Source organism: Mycteria americana, chromosome 3, assembly GCF_035582795.1.
Source record: "Mycteria americana isolate JAX WOST 10 ecotype Jacksonville Zoo and Gardens chromosome 3, USCA_MyAme_1.0, whole genome shotgun sequence".
In the NCBI taxonomy this organism is placed as follows: domain Eukaryota; kingdom Metazoa; phylum Chordata; class Aves; order Ciconiiformes; family Ciconiidae; genus Mycteria; species Mycteria americana.
The window spans coordinates 105,288,454-105,310,431 of record NC_134367.1 but is presented as its reverse complement, the minus strand read 5'-3'; the positions used below and the strand labels follow the sequence as shown (position 1 = coordinate 105,310,431).

Genomic DNA, 21,978 nt, shown 5'->3' with positions numbered 1-21,978 from the left:
CCAACCAATTCTCAGTATCAACACATCTTATAATTTGCCTATTTCACTACACTAGAGACATTGTACCTCAAAACTCTTCTTTTTTTTAAAACCATGCTTTAACCCTTTTAAACTAAAGAGCGTCCATATAGCCTGCTTATCTCAGACTTTAGCAAAAATTCTTTAGCTTCATATAAGAAAGTAATATATTCATGCATGCCTTATATATGCATATACACAAAGGATGAATAAACTGCTGTGTACACACATGTATTCATTATATTCTTCATACTTGCATGTAAAAATACCTGGGTATATATTATTACAAGCAGCTAAGATTATCAGTTTTAAAAAATTGCTGTATTTTGTATTTTTAAAGTAATTGCTGGGGTTGATCTAACAAAATAAAATCAGACAGAATTCTGTGAAATACAGACTTTCTCTTGCCAAAGAAATGTTCTTCAGCTTCTCTCTGTGTGTATAGTGATGATGACACCCAGTAGTCAGACAAACCAATTTTACTTCTGCAAATTTTCCCTACTTGCAATAAAAGTGGCAGATAATGTAATTTGTTTTTTGTTGTTGGCATGGAGGGTGAAAGTGCTTTTACGTTTTACAAAGGCCAAGGTTCCTGTGAAGAGTAGGGGAAATACTTAAATTCCTGTGCAGTACAGCACAACTGTCATTGAGATTTATCACAGTGTTTAAATGTAACCAACTTAATTTCACACAAACATTTTTATGCCAAGTGAAAGAATTGATTTGATAACTCTGTTTTGAAGATGAGTGCTTGCCTTATTACAACTGTTGTAAATTATGTACTAGAAGGGACGACATTAGAAAGGGGCTGAGGATCATCTGTTATCTCCTCTGATACTCAGAATATCACCAGGTCCAACGCAAGCAGGTCTGTAGTAGGAATGCTATATATATATATGTGTGTGTGTGTACATACAAATATATACATACATATGTACAAAAGTAAAAACCCATTGTGCCAAAAGCCTATACAGTGAATTTTCTTTATATATCTTAAGTTTGCATTTTTAAACAAAAACAGTATTGGAAAAAATATGTAGTTTATACAGAAAGCACTACCTGTGATATTTTAATGAGTTTTTGTGGTGGAGCTGGAAATTCTGCTAAGTTTATGCACAAGGGATTACTTATTCCATTCACAAGAACAAATAGGATATTTATTGTGAGCAAACCAGAATTTAAAAGTACACGGCTTTGGTTTTGAGGGCATGATAGAATATTTATCCCTTGTTCACTAGGTAACATTTTCTCAAGTACATTGTTCATAAGTTTTCTATAAATGAGGGATCCTGAGGTGAGTACCTCCATAAATAGTTTGATTCTCAGAAATGTTGAAAACTTGCACCCATATTGCAATTCAAGTCATTACTTAGCAGCTACATATGGATTTAAAATGTCACATTCTAAATTCTGAAAGTCTCATATCTGATGTGTTCTATCCTAAAAGGACAATGTGCTGTTGTATTGCTACTCTGCTACTACAGACTGTGACAGCACACTTGTTTGACATGTTTTATAGTATTCTTCTAGATAAAGGAGAATAATTAAATGATTGCCTCAAAAATCTCTTCTTCACTACTCAGCACCAAACAGAAGTTGAGGGAAATGCTTTTAAGATGCAAAGGTAGATAGGCAGTTCCTTGTGTGTGTGTGATGTATAGAAATAAGTCCTGTACTTTTCTGCAGTACAGGTTGAACTTAGAACTTCAGGATCTACTACCATGGGACTGTTAAAAGTTATTTTCAATTTTAAACACATTGCCTTTGATTTAATTGCAGACGTCCTGTGGGCAGTCAAGAAGAGATGCTTTTGTTCATCTGGGCTGAAGGAGCTTTGGAATTTATTGATGCGTCTGATGCTCTACAGCCTTTTACTCTCTACGAATATCGTGTCAGAGCTCAAAATGCTGTGGGGTCAGTGGACAGCCTCTGGGCTTCAACCCAAACTCTGGAGGCTTCCCCATGGGGCATGGGAGCCCCTTGGGCACAAGCAACAGGTGCATACTCGGTGCAGTTGAACTGGACCCAGCCTGTCTCTCCCAATGGTGTTATATCTCTGTATCGAGTAGTCTATCAAGAAAAACGCAGCGATCCAACATTTAGCATCCCAGCTGTTACAGCACTGACCGTAATGGTAAGAACTGGACCACAAAACCAGTTTTAAGTTGTTTTTACTCTGCTTTGATCTCTGTGGTATTTTAAAATCTCATTTAACACTGATTGAAAACGTGGGGTTTCCAATTGCCAGTAGTATTGTTGGTTTAAATGTTGTGTTTGGCCCAATGCAGACTGAACATTTCACATTACTATCTTATTCCTGATAGAGGCAAGTAGATTACTTGAAAGTGTGGATGGGTCATGTCTGGAGGAATTAAGCACATGCATCTAACTTTGTCAGTCTCGCTCTGAAAATACTGTCCTGAGCTTTTTGTCTGACTGTTGAAATAGTTTCACAGGATCTGCACAAGGAACAACAAAATCAGTCCTCCTTGTATATAATTCCAGTTTTGTAATTCGGTTGGAATCACAAAGTGAATGAATTCATTAGTAATTACATAGTTCATCTATGCAATGCATTTGCATGTTCCCCTCATAATTCATCAGTAATAAAAGCAGATCTACTTTTCCTTTCATTATATGTACTTATATTAGAATGTTACTTTGCACTGCTAACATGTCTTTCCCTTCAAGGGACTTTCCAAACATGATGTCTGTAAATATTACATTTCAATTCAATATGTGGAGGGTTAGGCTCAGGAAAGGGCAGGTTGTTTTGTGAACTGACTAACAACGTTGTGTAAATCAGCGACAGAAGTGGTTATGGTTTGCGCAGTTACCACTGCTCCTCCCACCTATATATATTACATTCTAGTCTTTCTATAGAAAGACAGCTTATAGATAGTTGAACTGAACTGCTGTATATTAGGATAGCTGCTGTACTTGGCTGTCTCTTGAAAATAAGTTTTAGAAAATGTTTAAGGAGGTTTTAATAAAGTTGGGTTTCCTCAGCAGTGCCACCTCAATTTCATAAACCTAGAATTTTCCCTAAATGATATTCATAGGCCATGTTTGTATTGAATAACACCAGAAATCCCCTAAATTCTTAATTACTCCAATTATAAAGTATCTATTTGACATTCAAGTAGGATCCTAAAGAGCTTTCTCTGCAATACCCAATAGTAACCTTTAAGTAACTCACTTAGACAAATCTCGACATGACAAGGTGGGAGAAGTTTCCAGCTCAGTAATCTTACATACTCTCATGATCATATGGTTCCAAAGCAGTTTTGTGTCTAGCTTCCCGGAATCCTAAATGGATTAAGTTTGTAATACATCTTTTTCCGAAAAAGAAAACAGGTCCTGACTGAATGATAGGAATATATACTTTTGGCTTCTGAAATAGTTGCATTCACATTGTATGTATGATTAGATTTGTTAGTATGTTAGATTTTAAAAAGTAGATTGGGATTTTGAAGTTATTGAACTTCAGTAGGATTTTGGTACTTAGCTCCCTTAACTTGTTTTAAAAAAAATAATCACAATCATAATTGTGATGGGACACCTAAGATTGCAAAGGCAGTGAAATGACAGGGCTTCTCCTTATACTCTGCTTCAGCAGCGTGCAATGTGTTGCTGAGCATCGGAATTGACCTCGCCGGTCATGCATTGCAATGTCTTCTAAGCATGCCAACAACAACAGAAAATGTCCAAGATGGTTGTATTGTGGGTAATAAAACCTACCAAAATGGCCTTTTAAATAATGTTGCCACAGTGTGTTTCTTTAACAGCACCAGTTAAAAGCCTTTTAAATTAACAAGCTATTATTTACTGAATTAGTATTTTCCTGGCTCCAAAATCCTTGATTTTCCCCAAACACTATCCTGAATCAAAATGATATTCTGGCAGCATATGTATAGCTGTTCTCCTAGTGTTGCAGCGAAGCTGACTTGCATGTTTTTTCTCCTGTCCTTTGTTGTGAACATTTATCGATTATTATTTTTGCTACCCTTTATTATTTTTAAATATTATACCACCCTTTGGGGAGAAATCTTTCTGCACAGCTCTTCCATCAGTTGCACTCACTTTAAGCTCTTGCAACTACATTAACTCAATAGAGTTGTTGCTGATTTATACTAAGGAGCTGAGATCTGAATCCTACCTCTTCTGAATATAGCAGAACAGCTAAAGCTTTGAATCAAAGTTATTGACATAAAGTGCATGGAGTCCTGTTATCAAAGATATCTTCAGGAGGTCAGGTCAATTATCCCAGCAGGCAAAAACCTGGACACCAACTTTCAAAGTTATAACCCCTTAAAAATAGAATTTTATCATGAAATTGCTGATACACCCTTAACCGTAGCTTTGTGAATGAGAGACTTTAATTAAAATGTAATTTTATTGAAGGAACTAGCATTCCAATGATTAAACTTCTGCCCCTTTAAAATATAGCTTTCAGGGGTACTAGGCTAAATCATTTAATCTCCTAAAGCATCTCTATTGGAGCTCCCTCGTGGGATACGCCATTAGTCATTCTCTCACACAAGCTTCCATGTTACAAGCAAGACTTAAAGTATTAAGCAAGCAATGAGTTCGGTCCTTTATTTAATCTGTTATACTCCATTCTTATCCCATTAGATTATTCCAGAAAAAAAGCAGTGCTAGAATCACAGTAGCTGGTACCACCCTTGCTCTTGTCGGTTGTACCCTGGTTGCCTGCCACAGGACATAAATCTTGACCAAAACCTAAAGTAGAAATACAATCCCTGTGACACTGCAGGATACAAATTAAGCTCTTGCTAATATCCCTGCAGACTGTTTTAATTTGACAGCTTCGTTTCCATCCATTTCCAGAGCCAAATGAGAAGCATCTTCTGGGTTTTCAAACCATTTGACAGACTTATCCACTCTACCTTCCCAAAATGCAGCTATTCACTCCCCACTTAAGGTGCATTAATCTGTATTTGAATTAATGTGGCAAAGGTATGGCTGTCTGATACCTTAAGGTTATTGCTGACCCCTTGAAATTTTACGCTGCCTATGGAAATAAAAATGAGAACTCGGTTCTGAGAGCAAAAGCTGCTGCCACTCAACCAGAAGGAGGATCTCCCTGCACCGTTAGAAGCAAGTGAATTACATGTGAGCCATTTTGATGCTTCACAGTTAAAGAGCAGCATCACCCACTCCCCTAGCTTGTTTGGCCAGGAGTGTAGTGACAGATGCTAGGTGACAGCAAGTTAAACTGACATTCTGGTTTATTTGCAGAGCAAAGTCAAGTCAAGACTGGTTACAGCAGTACAAGTGTCTCCCGCAATGTCTTCCCAGTTCATTTTAACCCTCTAAAGCAAGAATGATACTTAGTGTCTTATTGACACCATTAACACGAGACAGATGTGTTTATAGAGGAATGGATTGACAGTAAGTTCTCATTTACAGAAATCTGCATAAAGTGACTAGATTGTCAAAGCAAGCTACTCACTCTTGTGAACTTAGGGCTTAAGCTTGTGAACATTGGACCCAGAGCTGATTTCATTATAAAGCCAGTACCTGCCAAATGGCATCAAAGCATCACAGCTCTTTAACCGTTGTATTCCAAATGTTGCTGTGAGGTAAAACTGTGGGTAAGTTTGGACTTTTCCTTGGTACGTGTTTTGTGGGTGTGTAATGCTGTTTCTCCCATGACAATTATATCAGGTATTTGGTTGTTTATCATGAGAAGGAGAATTTAAAGCCAAGAAGATGAGTAAAAAAATGTAAGAATATGCAGCTGTTAGAATGTGCTTGGAGAAGGAAAAGCATCCAGAGAGGAGGGTTATAAAGAAGAAGTCTGCCTGCTATGGGCAGTGATGCCCATTATTATTATGTAGAATCAAGGCCTTGGTGTGTCAAATCCACCTCAGCAGGGTGTAACTAAAAGTATAATGTGCTTGTTACAGGATGCAAGAGATAGGTGTAAGCATTATAGGCTTTATTCCTGGGAAACCCTGCACCTGTGCCTACCTAGAAGCACAGGGCTACTCACAATGTGTTTTGCAGTATGAGGCGCTCAGACCAAATTTCTCCTACAAGGCTTTTTTGGCATAGCTGTGTCAGCTCGAGGTGTAAAAAATTAGCACGTCTCTTAGCTCATATCACTGCACCAGCAAAGCCTTTGGTTTGGATGCAGCTATGCTAACAGTTGAGAACATATGTTGGCTTACCTTACATTATTGGGGGAGATGGTATATAACTACACTGGCCGAGCTCCTCTTGGCAGATGCTTCATCTGTGTAAAGGGAAATCTGTAGACATATTGCAGAATAGCAATAATAATAGCGACTTTGGTAGGAGGATGAGGCTTTGGCTTGCATGACGATGTTGTTATAACCAGACAGTAATTTGTATATCGAATATATACCCAATGTAAAAATAATAAATAAAGTCTACTTGCTGAAAAACTCCATATAAAATATATCAGAAATAATCTTAAGTGGCCAGTACTGCCATATACACACAGAAGTAATCTTAAGTGGCCAGTACTGCCATATACACACACCTCCTATGCAGGATTTTACAGGTGTCTGGAATCTTGCATCCAGGGTTAGTTCCCTTCTATTCATCAAATTCAGAAATACTTAATACATCCGTCTGTGATCCTTCATTTCTGTTTCCTCATATGGACCAGTGAACATTAGGTGGCATTAGAGATGAGATACCACGTAGTTATTAACTTCCTTGTATATAACATTATTCAGTAATGCGGTATGCAGGACTGTACATGACAGCTTCCTTATAGAAGAAGGAATGAAGATCATAGCCACAAGAATAAGAAAAAATATGCCAAGGAGAGGGACCAGTGAAACTTTTTTATACGTGCCTCTTTCAGATGCCTGGGAAAAGGACTGCACTCTAAGAAAACAAGATGCGAGTAAATGGAGGAATCCCTGCACATGCCATAAATTCAGAAGATGTGCTACTTAGCAAAGAATGAAAGCTGTAAACGGCAGTGGAGGGCAGAAGTTAATTAGGCTACTGTGCTGCTGTTAGTGAGTGGAAAGTAGCCACAACCAGAAACAAGATGGCTGCTCAGCAGTGCCCTAATACAGCCAAAAGATTATATCCTTAGCTCTGCAAGGGCTTATGGGTTAGGGGGAAATCATACACAGATGACTAATTTTTTTATGGTTCACAGCCGATCAAAGTGAAATTCAGCAGCTGTTCAGGACAAGTGACCACTCTAACGGCTGTAATATAACCTGCTAAATAGAGAGGGAATTGCATGAGAGCAAGAGGTTAGCTGTGATTATCGGCAGGTGAGTGCTTTATTGAAGTTGAAAGACCATTAACATTGATGGAGTAATTATTTCAACTTGAAAGTAATTACCTTGATGGGTGATAACTTCTCCAGTGTTCCCAGATTTGATTGGACCAAACAATTGTGAACTCTTGAAGCCTAGAAAAATATTACAACAATACTGCAATGTTTAAATTACTGAAACCACTGTTAGAGTATTTTAATTATGCCTAACAGTGAAAAGATTTTAACTTACAACAACTGGTGACCTCTCATGTATAGAGACATTTGCTTTCTAATTCCAATGAAATGACCCACACCTACTACGTGTGTGCTGTATGTGATGGGTTTGCAAATGAATCATTTGATTTAAACGCAGTTTTTAAGATTCAAAGCCTCGTTAGCACAGTTTCAGGAAGGGCTTGTACTGGAATTGCTGTAATTGTTTTATTTGCCAGGAAAGCCCAATAATATAAAATGCTTCCTGTGTTTTAATCTCTAGACCTGTTAAGCTTACACAAGATGAATACAGGACAAGTGCTCCTTCACATTGAAGGCTGCTAAAAAAAAAAGAAAGTGTGTGAGGCAATCTGTGTCTCACAGATTCTGTTGTTTCCATGCTGCTGCAGAATATGCTGGATTTGGCACTACAGCTCTGTTTAAATAAGCATTTGGATTGGCACTACGATGCCCCTCCAGAAACTGATTAAGTGCTTCAGTAAGCCCCACCTATCAAGACAGACATGTAGAATTGCCTAATTAGAGCAGAAAGGATGAAATGGGTTGTTGCACAACTTTGATGATTTTGAAGTACTGTGGTAACAGAACTGGATGAGAACGGTGAGAGAGCGAGAGAGAGGCTTCAGTTCTTCTATTTATACCATCCTTGCTGTAACCAAGGCCACTTCAGTGTCTCCTGGATGCTTTCGGCAGCCACAGAAAGATAGCTTTAGACCCTGCTGGAACTCTGCCAAGAATGAAAGCATCCTTGCGAGTTAGGATGCGGGGTAGCAGAGAGAGGTTTATCTGGTGTCTGTGAGGTCTTAATATGTTGTCAGGCAACTGGTGATTTGAATTAGTGAAGGTTACAGCAAGGGAGTTTATTTCATTACATTTTTTCTTGAATATTTTCTCCCTAATTCAGTGTGTAACATGAAGTTAACATACCTTTGCCCTTCGATAAATTTTTGGACCAGAAGTAAAAACCTGATAGGGTTATGTCTGACCATGCCTAATCACACACCCTAGATTGACTAGACCAGAGTGCCTGGATCAATAGGTAATTTTTTCTACAAATAAATTAGTTACCTATTTGGACATATCTGGTGTATTTTATCCTTGGGTTTCTCCTTGTGCAAGATCCAGTTTTCACTGATTTCATAGGTCCTTTTTTGATGAGTGAAACACATGTAGAATTAGGTCTTTTGAGGGATGTTCACAATGTCTAACTTCAGGCATCTAACCTAGTTAGGAGCATGAATGTCCTCTATAGACCATGAAACCTCTAGAACGCCTAAGGGATGGACATTTACTGTCCTTGGGCTGCAACTGTTTACACAAGACTGCTTTCCTCTAGTACACTTGTGTGCCACTACTGTGGCATGTGTCTGTCAAAAGAAGGTGGTTGATTTTAAGCTGATTAATCAGCTGGTCTTTCCTAACCCACACAATGGGATTATGCAGGTTGACAGATTTAAAAGATGGTACCCTCTGACAGAAAGATGGTGGTGGGCAGCAGCCTGGAAGTGGTAACCTTTTCAGCTTGTGCACCTGCAGTCATAAGAGAATAGGTGACCACATGACAAAGCCTAAAGGCAGATGTCTAAAATGAGATTGTATAAATGCTCCACATGCTGTTTCTCTATATATGTTTTTATATATGCTTTGTATTTATGCTTTTCTCTACGACGTTTTTCTGTACGTCTTGCATTTCAGTTATGAGAATAAGATTAAGTTAATCAGGCAGTGTAGAAAAACACCATTGACAGGGTGTTTTCTAACTTGTAAAAACAAAATAAACAAATAAATCCTCACAAACCTTCACCTTATTAAGTATAATTTGATAGGAAGATATAACATAAGGGACATTCTTCCCTTTGTGCCATGTTGTGTGTGACTGCATTAAATTTGCTTTAAAAACAAGGTTTTGGTAAACTACAAATGCTTTTTCTTATATAAGTAGGAATAAAAATGGAGGAGGAGGAGGCAGAAATTTGTTGGGTAATACGTACAGCTGTTTTTCAAATTAGATATCTGTTTAAAAATGCTTAATTGGATTTGACTAGATTTTAATTCACATTTAACCAACATTCTTAAGTGAATATATCAGGCAACTCCAAGATAACTCTCTTTGTTGGTAAAGTCATAGGGCAGCTTCCTAAAATCCCCAGGGTCATGCCCAACAGCCACAGATACAGGAATTCTTCAGCTGGTAATCAGAGAGCCATTCCCCCCCTGCCCATCCCAACCCCCTGCCCCACTCCCCTCCACAGATAAGGTCTTGTATTCAAATTGGCTGAGAAATGTTATGTCATATGCCTATATTTCATAGGGAATTTTAACAAGCAGTGTGTAATTTTAATAAACAGGGCCTCTTTTTTAAAAAAGCAAGAGCAAGCCATATGACTCATGGGAATTGGTGATATAATATAGAGCCTTGTACCGCTGGGGACTCCATTTGAATCTAATCCAGGTCTACAGTCACCAAAGTCATTCTCATCAAACAGCCGTTGGGTGTCCTACGCAAGATAAGTTTAGTATTCTCAGCTGACCTTTCTCTTTACTGCTCCCTTTTGAATCCATTCCCATCACTCAGCTTCACAGCCTCATTCAAGCTCGTCTCCCCTATGCTTGTTGCAGTTTCCCATTTTCTGCCTGCCAAGTGACCTCTCTTTCTCCTCCTTTCAGACTTTACAAAAAGCACTGGAATGCATGTATAATCTTGCCACACTCTTTTTTTAGGGGGCGAGACCCTAATTCCTGCACAGTGCTAAAACATGAGTTTATCAACAGAAAGCTCTTTGGGAGTGGGAATGGGTGTCTGTCTGTTAATTTACAGGACTATATAAATATTATTTTTGAGACTATAATAGCAATTATGGTGAATAGGGGCCAGATGGCCTCTGTATCTAGAAAGCAGGATGGCAGTGTATTTTTAATGGACTTAAATGTTACTCTTTGACAGGAAGCTAATATTAAATCTGTGTTATAGGTGCCTGTCAGGTGAGTATGGTTCTGAGTTTTGGTTTTTGGTAAAGTAATTACTAATGTCATGCCTGGACAATTTTGCCCACTAAAGCCTTGTTCTGTGGTGGGGTCTTTGTTGTTGCTTTTTTTTTTTTTTTAAAGGATGGTTATTGATCTCTTGCTGAGCTGAGATTTCAGTTTTATGCCAGATAGTTTGATTAATGGGTTGGTTTCTGTAAGTGGACTGAATGGGGATAGGAAGCACAAGCCGCTCATGCCGCCAACCCTAACTCCGTCAAGACGCATAGCTCATTATGAAACAGTTATCAAGTATACATGAAAAATTAATTGGGCTCAGTTTGATTCTGAAAAGGATCAGCTTTCTACTTGGCGGTCCCCCCAATCTTTCCAGATGTTGCACGCTAGCCCCTCGAGAAGCAGCGAAGGGAGATGTATTAATACATTGTATTGATTAGATCAAGACCCCTGACAGTTATTTGTAGAGATACCATCTGGCTGCTGTTCGAATTCCTTCACCAAAAACAGGACGTGACATGTTATTAATCTCAACTCTCTAAGTATAGACAGTTGCCTTTTCTGCTAAACCGCATTTTACCATTCCGTAGGAGATGGAGGCAGACCTGAAGGGTGCTGAAATTAAGGTTATTACACAAATTGAGCCATATGGTCCAAATATTTCAGCAAGAAAATTGCCAGGCAATAAAAATTGCTCCTGCCTTCCTAATGGTGTAAATTACAGTTTAACCATGGCTCTAATGATGTCCTTCTGCCGCGCTTAACTACTGTTACATGAAGGACATTGTTTTAAAAATATAAAAAACAAGTAAATGCCAGCAGCGTGTTTTACAATCTGTTAGTGTGTCATTAAGAACACTGTCAGAATTACATAAACATAATGGCAGGCAACCTAGCATACAAAAGAACGAGTATGGAAATAGAAAGTGTCTTGAAAACTCCTTTAGCTCTGTAATGTCAAGAGCCCTTTCCCTTCTGGAACTTTTCCAGTATGGGAAAACGTGGCTGCTTATTTATTCCAGTTCTCACACAGGCTCTGATGGAGATTTAAAAACAGAAAAAAACCCTGAATATTCCAGTGCATTTTGAACAGGTGACAATGGAGGGGTATAAATTTACTATTACATTATACTGTAACTGTATATAAAGTTAACTGAGTATGAAAAAGGAATCCAAAATGTGACGCTCTTTTCAAACTGAAGCATTGTTTTTATTCTTTTGGATCATAATGGGACTTTCTGTTGTGTTTCAGACTGTTTGGAGAATTGCAGAATATTAAAATGCTTTCAAAGCTCAAAAGCTCTGTGAATTTTACTAACAGAGTTAGCAATCCTAAAAATTTGCTTATTAAAAATAGCTGTAACTTATTTGTTATTAAAAACAAAATAAAAGTAGCTATCCAGTCAGCAGATGCGTTACTGACTGATTCTGGTGATTCATCATACAATGTGGAAATTAAATTGTAAATAAATAAAGTGAGCAATTAGCCAATGAGATTTCATTTCAAAAACACTCATCCAACTCTTCAGTTTGTAAAGAAAAAACTCTGAGATGGCCATACAAAGAGGAAAAATCACATAAGTTTATAGTAAATGCTATTTGGAATATTTGAGTTTGACCAGTTGTACTTTAAACCGCGTGCAGATTTTAATAGTTCGTGTATGCCAGACCTTTTGGTAAAATAACCTAGCACAGCCATGTTACCAGCTTGGGATCTGGCGGACTGGGTGCACATCAGTGGTTCAGGGGAGGTGCACTCGGAGCGGTCTGTACCAGTTTTGTAGAAGTGTCTGCTGGAAACCAAGGGGTCCTGCACCCCACCGCTGCCATCCCTCCCTCCCTTGGACCACTCTGCGTCTGCTGAGCAGGTGGAGCTGCTGCTTCCCCTGCCCATGCACCTTTCAAGACAGAAACTTCCACGCCCTTGCAAGGGCACCCAGTTCCTGCTGGATCTTCATGCTGGTTGAAATGCATTTTGGCAATGTTGAAAACACAACTGAGCGATGTCCAACAGACAAATGGGAAATTGCAAGTTAGCTGACTGGGTTGGCTGGTTGGTGAATGAGCTGACAGGCAGCTCTCGCATTTGTCTTCAAACCTAGCACAGTTTCTGAATTGTGTAAAGATCTCATTTGTGTGGGGAACAGGGAAAAGATGACAGGGGACTTTTACTCTTGACAAATTTAAATTGAGCCCAAACCAGACAGTTAATCAGATTCAATAAAATTCAAAACAGTCTTTATATCTGTCCTTCCTGCTTCTCGGTACCAGTACGATCACAAGTGAAAGCACCGAAACATAAGTAATTCATGTTTGATTGGTTGGTTTGTTTCCAAAGAAACCAAAGGCAGAAAGTAGTAGACTCTTGTAAGGACGGTAGTCCGAAAAATTCCTATGTACAATGCTTGGGGGTAGTTTACATACATGTAATCTGTAGTAGGAGGAAACAAAGTCCAATTTATGAGTTTATCCTATCGCAAACTATAAGTATTTCCCTCAGCACCTTGAACTTTTTATCCGACCAAAGTTAGAGAAATGCATGGCAAATGGGATCTGGAACATCTAAGTGTATTGTACTCTACTCGCATGCACCCATAATGGATGGGTCTTACTGTTTAACTGTAAAAACTGTATTGTATTTTTAAGTCTGTTTCTTTAGCACTCATCAAATAAAATCTCTTCAGTCTTTAAAGAAAGAGAGAGGTTGGTGCAGATGTCCCTCCACCAGCATCTGACAGGCTGGAAGATTTGGAAAGGATATGCTCATTGAACTGCTTTAGAAGTGCCAAGAAAAACTATGAGCATGGAGAGAAGGTTTCTACCCATGAAGTGGAGGGCTTGCTGGAAGAACCCCTGCCAATGTTGCTACCAGATTCAGAGGATTTTTTCTCACCTTATTAGCAGGTGCCATGTTACAGCCGTTAGGGCATCATCTGTTATACCTCTGGCAACTGCAAGCTGTTTTACTCCCTCCACCAAAACTGTGGAAACTGTTTCTTCCTCCCTTCCTTTCCCTTCACAAGCCTTCCTTTCTAAGAGCACATTTAGAGACTATGATAGTGATATAAGGAGCAGAATTAATTCCAATCCTGAGGGTCTAGGAGAAAATAACTTCTGTCTTTTTCAGATTTTTGTTAGGAACTTGTTTCTACTTCCAGATGTTCCGTGGGTCCTTACAACAGGCAGGACTCTGCTTCAGTCAGGTAATGTCCTTTAAAGGTCTTATATTACTGGAGGCTGTGTAGTTACTCAGGCAAAGGCTTAGGAGACAAACACACACACGTCCACTTAAGGCAACCCATGACTGGTGCAAGAGCAGCAGCTGGACCTGCAGCACAGTAGCCTCCCCTAAGCTCTTTGACTTTGCAGCTGTAGGATGTCTTTTTTAAACTAATCCATGCCTGCTCCACCTTCCTTCTTTATGTAGCACGTGTCTTCTGAAGGCTTCTGTGCCCACACCACCCTAACATAGAGACGATGTTGCTGCTGGGGTATGGTCCATCTGAATGAGACACCTGGAGTGTGTGCTGTCTGTGTGCCAGAAGGACTCCGAGGAGTCGTATATTCACAACAGGAAGTTGGACAGAGGTCCCAGTATCTATTTAACCTACTGGGGCATATCACAAATCATCACTCATTTTGCTTCTGAGTTGTGCTCCAAGTATTTTTCTAAGTCCGTTTGCTGCAGGTTTGAATGCACTGATTCTTTTTTCCCATCCAGAGCAGAGTTCCTAGCCTGAGCCAAATCCTCCATGCAGTGTGGAGATGCTACTCTAGTGGCTGCAAAAAAGGCTCCAAGTTTACTGTTGTTCCACAAAATCAGAATTGCAAATTCAGATTTCATATAGCAAGAGAGTGAGGGAAGTGGACTCCTTGCAGCGATAAATTTTCTATATCTTCGCTATAAACAAAACTTTACTCTGCACAAACAAAATGAATGAAACTTTGCAGAGCTCTTATATTTCAACAGGCTTTAAAAAAGAATTAATGAGAAGTCTGGAAGACATCTTTTCCCAGATGAAGTGAAGTATTATTCTTGTCATTACAGCATCATAAAATTATTTTTTATTGTTTTCTCTTCAGGGGTTCAAGACAGATGATAATTTAGATTTTCTCTAATGCTAGTCTATGCTAGAAATGCTAGACCCATGATGTACCAATAGATCATGAGATTTATGCTATAGTTGTAGCTTAAGACAGTGACATATTTAAGTGCTGTGCTTAATGTTACTGGAAAGTCTTGGCCTAAAAAGGCCGAATAGAGACCCTGAGAGCAAATGAGAAGAAAAACATCACCTTTTCCGCCAGGTAACACAATAGTTTGAGCTCCAGTTGCTTTGATGTCAAATACAGTGCCCCTTTTGAGGACAAATAGAGCTGATAACACGTGGCTTTTAAAATAGGACATTTCTGAGACAAAAATTTGCAACAGCTCTTTAGCGTACTGCATTTTTTCATCTTTCTGGTCCTGCATAGAAGCATCACAACACTTTCAATTGCTTTGTTAACAAACCCCTGTAATGATACTTGGTTTGAGGGTGTTAATGGAAATTTTAAACCATGCTGTTTTGAGTAACATCATCTCAGACTGAAGATCATTGCCAACATGTTGACCTATGGATGGAAATCAGGAGTCAGGGTTGTTTGCTTCAATATTATGGATTAAGTAAACCCAATCCCTGTTCTAGTTGAATGCCATCTGCATACACCATTTAGTTTTGTTCTCCTAGTCATGAAGACCCTGATCCAGGATCCTTGAAAAGGCAAAAGGAGGCTTCCATTGATTTTGAAGTGCTTTGAAACAGCTGCAGTTTAACTTCTGAAGCTATCAATAGTTTTCTGTTTCACCTTAAAAAAAAAGAAAGAGTTCACCTGTATGGTCTGTTGCTGTCTGCTGATTGAAAATGTTGTCACTGGCTTCTTGGCTCTTTGAGTCTTAAGTGAATTTAAGCAAAAGTCACAGCTCTGGATTCTAAAAACTTACTTTAGACGGCCAATGTAGGCAGGTCTGTCTAATCTGTCTTGAGAGAGAGTGAGGCTCCTCTGAAGGGCTATTCAAAACAGAAGTTAAACATAAATATCTGGCTTTCCCTTTGGAGGAACCTCCCTTCCTCTGCACGGAGTACAGAGAGTAACTGAGGACGCTAGCTACACAAGTTTTGTGTCTGAACGTAGGAGCTCTATTTCCCATAGTGCCTATCTTCATCTTTGAGCACTTGAATACATTTACAAGTCTGGCCCAAAATGACTATATTGTAGTAATTTGTTTTTGGATTGCTCATTTATAACATGCATACATGCAGCTAATCAATAGATGAGACGGTGAAAGTAGTGGATTTACAAGTTAATATGCTGGAGTCAATAATGTGCTGTAAAGATATTTTCGATTCTGAAACCAGCACGATTTGTTTTGTACTAAGCTTAACTATGTACCTGTTGACTTGGTGATCTACTTTAATTCCCCAAGTAACTTAAATATCCAAGGAAAATACAGAATCTGAACTACTTATGCTTCAGTTTTCAAGTAATATTTCAGTATTTACATCTTTCATCTCGTCCCTAACTACTGCATCTTGCTAGTGCAAATCACAAGCAGCTCAGAGTTTCTTCTCTTTTGGTAGGAGCTTTACACTGAGAAGTCCAAGTCACACTAGAAAGGACTAATGAATGTGTAACCATATGAAAAGACATATTAAAAATCCCATTTTATTTATGCATTAACATTTAAAAGTTATGCTAGCTAGCTGCTTTTCCTGTTCAGACTGTAGCAGGTTCGTCTGTCTACTTTTCTGTGTATGCATATGAATTTAGTGTTGGTCTGACAGCATAAAAAATGGGAATGGGCAGTCTGCAGACACTGCTTCATATGCTGTGTCAAGGTGAGTTTCTTTCCAACTTTGTGCCTTAAGAGGCTTAAGCTAGAGGGGACTGTAGCCATGTGATCCTAGGAGGATCTGGAAGTTCACCTATCCACTGGCGTCACTTGGTTTCAAGCCATTAAACCTGCAAGCAGCTTCTCTCCCAGCTACTCCATGAAAATCTATAACCACTCTTTCTTCCTGTCTTCTTTTGAACTCTTTTCTTGGTGTGTAGTTGATTCTGAGCCTTCATATGGCAAGACATAGCTGCTAAGGACACAACAATATATAACTTAATCTTTATTGGACCTCATTATTTTCATCAACAGTGCAGTCCGTAATAGCTGCAATGGGAAAACAAGATTTTCTGTTCTTCTTACCATCATGTGACACAGGGGGCTTCTCAGGCTACTTGTTGAGGCTTTCCATTAGCTTATATGGCCAGCAGGGGCAGGGATCCCCTGTAGCTATCCCCTACTCCAAACTTGAGGGAACATCCTGCAAGTCCTGGCAGGAAGGTGTCAGACCTCTGCTGAACCTGTCAGTATTTTGATGGGAAGCTGTGCTTTGCTGAGAAATACCTCCCCGAAGTGTACACCTAAATATATGTCTAATCAATATCCCCTGCTAATATTCAGCAGATAGGCTGAACTTTCTTCCAGCTACAGAAGAGAGAGAGGGCATCCCTACCTGCATAAGCAGCGTGCTTCTGGCCTTCTGCTAAGAGTGACCGCTCTGTACAAAAAGGTGTGGAGCGAATCTCTCTTTCCAGGCATGGATTGGCATAATTGGACTGCACCTTTCCCAGACTGCTACCTGCACACTTCCATTTACTTTTCAGCCCATCTTTATTTGGAGAGCAGGTATTTTCATGTAGGAAGTGTAAAGCATTAAGGGAAGGAATGAAAAACCTGGTGACGGAAAGCCTTTCAAGAGATAGGGGTTTGTGTACTTTTTGGCCCATCATTTTTTAAAATACCCAGTTCATTTTAAAGGTGACATTTTAAGTGCAGCCACATATTCAGACTAAACTTTGGCCTTTATAATGTAGCTCCAAGGAAATTGTTTATGCTTACCTTTTAATATCTCTCAGAAGTGATTACACACATAGCAGGCAAAGTTTGAATGAAAAGCTAGGGCTGTTCAGTACAGGGCAGAGAAAAAAGAATAAAACAGTAGGAAGTAAAAACCTTTTAGTCTCCTTTAAAATGTTGCTTTTATTTTCCATTGTGTTGGCAGAAAGCAGGGATTTAAAGCTGTGAATTGCCTTGAGGCTGTGTTATCTTCCTCTACTTAGCAGCAGTTAGAACTGCTCTTTTTGCATGTTTTGGGTGAGGGAGACAAGGACTCAGAATGATTGAGGAAAGGGAATAAAGTAAGCTTGCATTTAACAATAATACGCCACATCTATTGTACCTGTGTAAACTGGGGTCTAAACCAGTAATGATCGTTTCCTGAAGCTGCACCCAGTAATACAGGGGGATATCCTGAGACTTAATTAATTAATGTTTGTAACATGATGTGAGATCCTACCATGAAAAGTCATATATAACTGCAAAGTCTTAATTTTATGGAGTACAACTGACATTCAGTGGCATTTTCAAGGGAACTGATGTGGGAGTTCACCTGCAATCTATGTTAAGATTCAGATTGTCCTTGTACAAGTCCCCATAAAGATTTTCTTCAAACTTTTTCTTCTCTTTACATTTCCTTTTCCCCATTATGGCTGTTGAGCTGTGCAAAGGCAAAAACTGAAAACAATTGCTTTTGTAGGGGAAAAATAAGGGGTTTCCCCTGTCTGTTTTCCATACACCAAAACCATAGCCAAACTGCCTTTTTCAAATTTTACAGAAAATAGAAATCTTCAGATACTGTGCCCAGGTCATTTTAAGATCAGATGGGAGATGTTTTACGGTGTTCAGAGCCACTTTTCTTCACAGTATCTTGTAGGATGTAATTTGAAAGGAGATGAAGGCGGCGGCTTATGGCACAGATATATGTAGTCACAAATGTCATAGAGGAGCAATGTGAATGCTTGAAAAACAAAACTTCAAATGAAACCAAAAGCCAAAACATTTGATAAAGACAAGGGCATGTTCTTTCTGCAACAAAGCAAAACTGATTGCCACGATACCTTCAGTTGAGAAGTTCAGGTACGTAAGTTATCCATTTTTATGGATAACAAAAACATCCACGGTTTCATTACATTGGTTTAAAATTACTGAAGCCCTTCTGCAAAACACCTGCCTCTCTGGACCTTGCTAGAAAAAAAAGGATTTGAGACTAAGAAGACACGGACTGCACTGATGTGGCACTCCAGATTTTGTTTGTTCTGACAAAAGCATCTAACTTCCTTCTGGCCATCGGCCAATATATCAAATAGAAAATACGGTTTATGGCATTAGGAAAAATGTAACATTAACCCCCTAATGTTCCATATTAAGGGATGTACCCCCTACCATTTGCAGGTTTGAGCCCTTAGGCTCTAGCTGCTGTTTTACAGCAGCAGTGGTTTTTCTTTCTTGTGCCATGCCTACAGACAACATAGAACAAATCCATGAGAGGAACACCGCTCCTAAATGTTACCGAATAGTGGATGGAAAGTTGCTGCTCAGCAGGAGCACTGTGTGTAGTACTTCTTTTAAACATATTCCTGGAGTTCAGCTGTATGAGTGCGCTAGTCGTAACTGTAGAGATACGAACCCCAGCCAGCATTTGTGTGCTTGCCTTTCCTAGCTTTTTAGCTTCCCTGAAGACACGTTGCTATCCCAGATTATAAAGCTCCACTTGAAGGATCATTCATTCCCATTCCCCTTGTGACCAAGGCAGACTCAACAAATTGCAAGTTCTGCAATGCCTCGATGAGTTTATGCAGATTCCAAATTACGCAGTGTGTGAATTTGGAACATCACAAAAACCTCCCAGCTCAATCCTATAGGGTTTGACATTGCTTTGATATGATGCTGGACTTCATATACCATGAAGTCTTTGCTGATGTATCTGCTCTCTCCTCTCTCACTCCCATCAGGTCTCCACAAAGCATGCCCCACGCAGCTAAAGACCAGAACATACAATATACGTGCATTTTACCGAGGGTGACACATAATTGTTTTTCAATGGGGTTTAAGTATTTTATCTCATGCTTTATTGTCTCTCAAGTAAATAGTATTAAAATTTTTGCTTCAGATTCTGCCTGCCTTATTTTGAAGAGAAACTTAGTCTAGTTCTTCATATCCAGAATGATTATTGAAAGCAAACATTATCATTCAGGTTAAGTAGGGCTGTCAGATTTGAACTGACCAAAACCAAAGTTTGGGGAAAACAGTCCTGTCAGGTATCTAGTTTATAAAGAGAGCTTCTTCTCTCCTTCTCCGTCACTTTCTTATAATGAGGAATAATAAATATGGTTTAAAGTGGAAAAATGTGGGGGAAAAAAAAAGAAAGAAGGTGCAAAACTATGATTTATTATACAGTAGGTCTTGTGAGTGTTGTTAGAGATAAAATATTAATGTTAGGAAAACATCGTCCTCTAGATGGTGTCTATAGTGGAATGTCATGTCATTGATATTTTGGTTTATTTGATTTATTTAGTCATGCAGAAAAATCTCTTTTTGGATTTCAATATTTCTTAGTACAAATTAGACAAATACAGATGCAAATACATTTTTGAGAAGGTGGCAGTCAGCGATGTTTGATGAATTTTAAATAAATAATTATGTAAGAAAAAGGAGAGGAGAGGAGAGGAGAGGAGAGGAGAGGAGAGGAGAGGAGAGGAGAGGCTCTTACTGAAACAGCATGGAGAAGACTACTGAGGTCTTGACTTTGCCCAAAGAGGGGGGTTTTTTAGGTTTTACCAGCAAAAGTGCGACATTGTTGGTGGTTTAAAAGTGTACTGCTACCCAAAGGCCAACACAGTGACTGAATGACGCTTGCTAAATGTGTTCAATTTCATTTTAATGTGCAATGCATCCTAGTTTTCTTTGTAGTGCTTTGCTTTCGAGTCAAAGCTGGGGATTCAGATGCCTGGTGAGGCTGCAGCAGGTCCCCAGGTGTGCCGGGAAAGAAAACCGCCTACTGTGAAAATAGGCACCAGCTCCTCCAGACAGATTCAGCTGCTTGCAATTCACAGTTCCTTACATGCTCTGCCAGAAAGGAGGGAAATGAATTGCAATGTAATATTTCTATATCAGGCATTAATTGTTGCTGTTTGCAGAACATTTTAAACTTAGATTACTGCTGTTTCTAAAGGTTTCTCCCTGGTATAGTCCACAAACCCATGTAGGACTATTCACACAGGAAATTATTCAGTTATGTGCTGAGTGAAACAGGGTGTGCAAATTAGGTTTTTTATTTAAAAAAGCTGCTAGCATGGTACTGTTAGGAAAGGACAGGAACATGGGGTCACAGAAGATAGACGACTACTGTTCTCTCATATTGATGGCAAAACTACCATTTGTTTTAAAAATAAATTACGAGAACATTCTTAAAGTTGAAAAAAAAAAAGGCATGAAGTTTGCCAGGAATCTCAAGGAAAGAATACTTTATGATCATGTAATCAAAGCTTATGCTTTAATAAAGAAGCCATTTTATGTGCTTTACTTTGTAACTTGAATCTACTGTAATATATTATTTAAATACATTTTCCTAAATTTATTTATAAAAAAGCAAGCTCAACTAGAATGAATTCCTGAATGTCATTTCCTAGCCACTGTAGAAGAAAAGACTGCATCGATCCACCTCAGGGCTGGGAAAGGAAGGGTGCCTTTTCATCTCAACCAGAGACAATGTGGAAGAATATTCCCTGGGCAAAAATGTTCCAAAATTATTTTAGATTTAATAAGGAAATGTCTGGTTTTACAAACTTAAAAATGTTATTTAAATGTTTATTTAGTTTTCTTTCATAATACTTGGGGTTTCTATATACCATAAAAATTATCACTAATGTGGTACATGTTACTGCTATTGAAGGCCTGTTGGGTAATATCAAAGAACATAATAATGACTTAAAATGAAAAAAATGTTTTGAAGGGCAATTTTAAAATTCTAAAATGAAATGCAAAGTTCTTAAAATGTAAGATATTAAGAATGAAATTTACAAAAAAAATTAATGAAAAAATCCAAAAATATCTTTTACACAAATTGGGAGGAAAATAAATAGTGCAACATCAATTTCTGGTGAAAATGGAAATTCTGGTGACCTCTAGGCAAGATAATTTCTTATAAAATGAATAACACTTTGTTTTCTGTTTGCCTAACCTTTGAGATTTTTCAGTACTACCATGGGAATAATTTATATTCCAGTCCATACCGCTACAAGAAGGGACTCATAGATTACTTGTGTATCTGTAAGTTATATCCTTGTGAGTTTGAGCATAAGGCTTTAGGAGTAGAGTAGATTTTTTAAATGAAAAAGACACAGTGTGCATGAGATAAGCCTGAGAAGCAAGGCAGCCCAAAGGACAAGTTAGGGATTGCATATGAATATGAACTCAGTGTAATGTTTAGAGTGAAGGGAGGGGCTAAGAAGTAGGCTGGGAAATAAGAGTGAACCTCAGAGTCGAGGTGGAAGCACTCTCAGTGCTTTCCAGAAAATGGCAAAGAATCTGGATT

The 21,978-nt window shown here is 38.7% G+C and overlaps 1 protein-coding gene across 1 annotated transcript in view; it reads left to right on the top strand.

The window, feature by feature from the left end:
• USH2A (usherin) overlaps nt 1-21,978 on the top strand; it is a 396,442-nt gene that overhangs the window by 339,931 nt on the left and 34,533 nt on the right. The window contains exon 60 of the mRNA XM_075496427.1: nt 1,798-2,152. Within this exon, the coding sequence (XP_075352542.1) occupies nt 1,798-2,152 (355 nt within the window). The remainder of the gene's footprint in view (nt 1-1,797; nt 2,153-21,978) is intronic.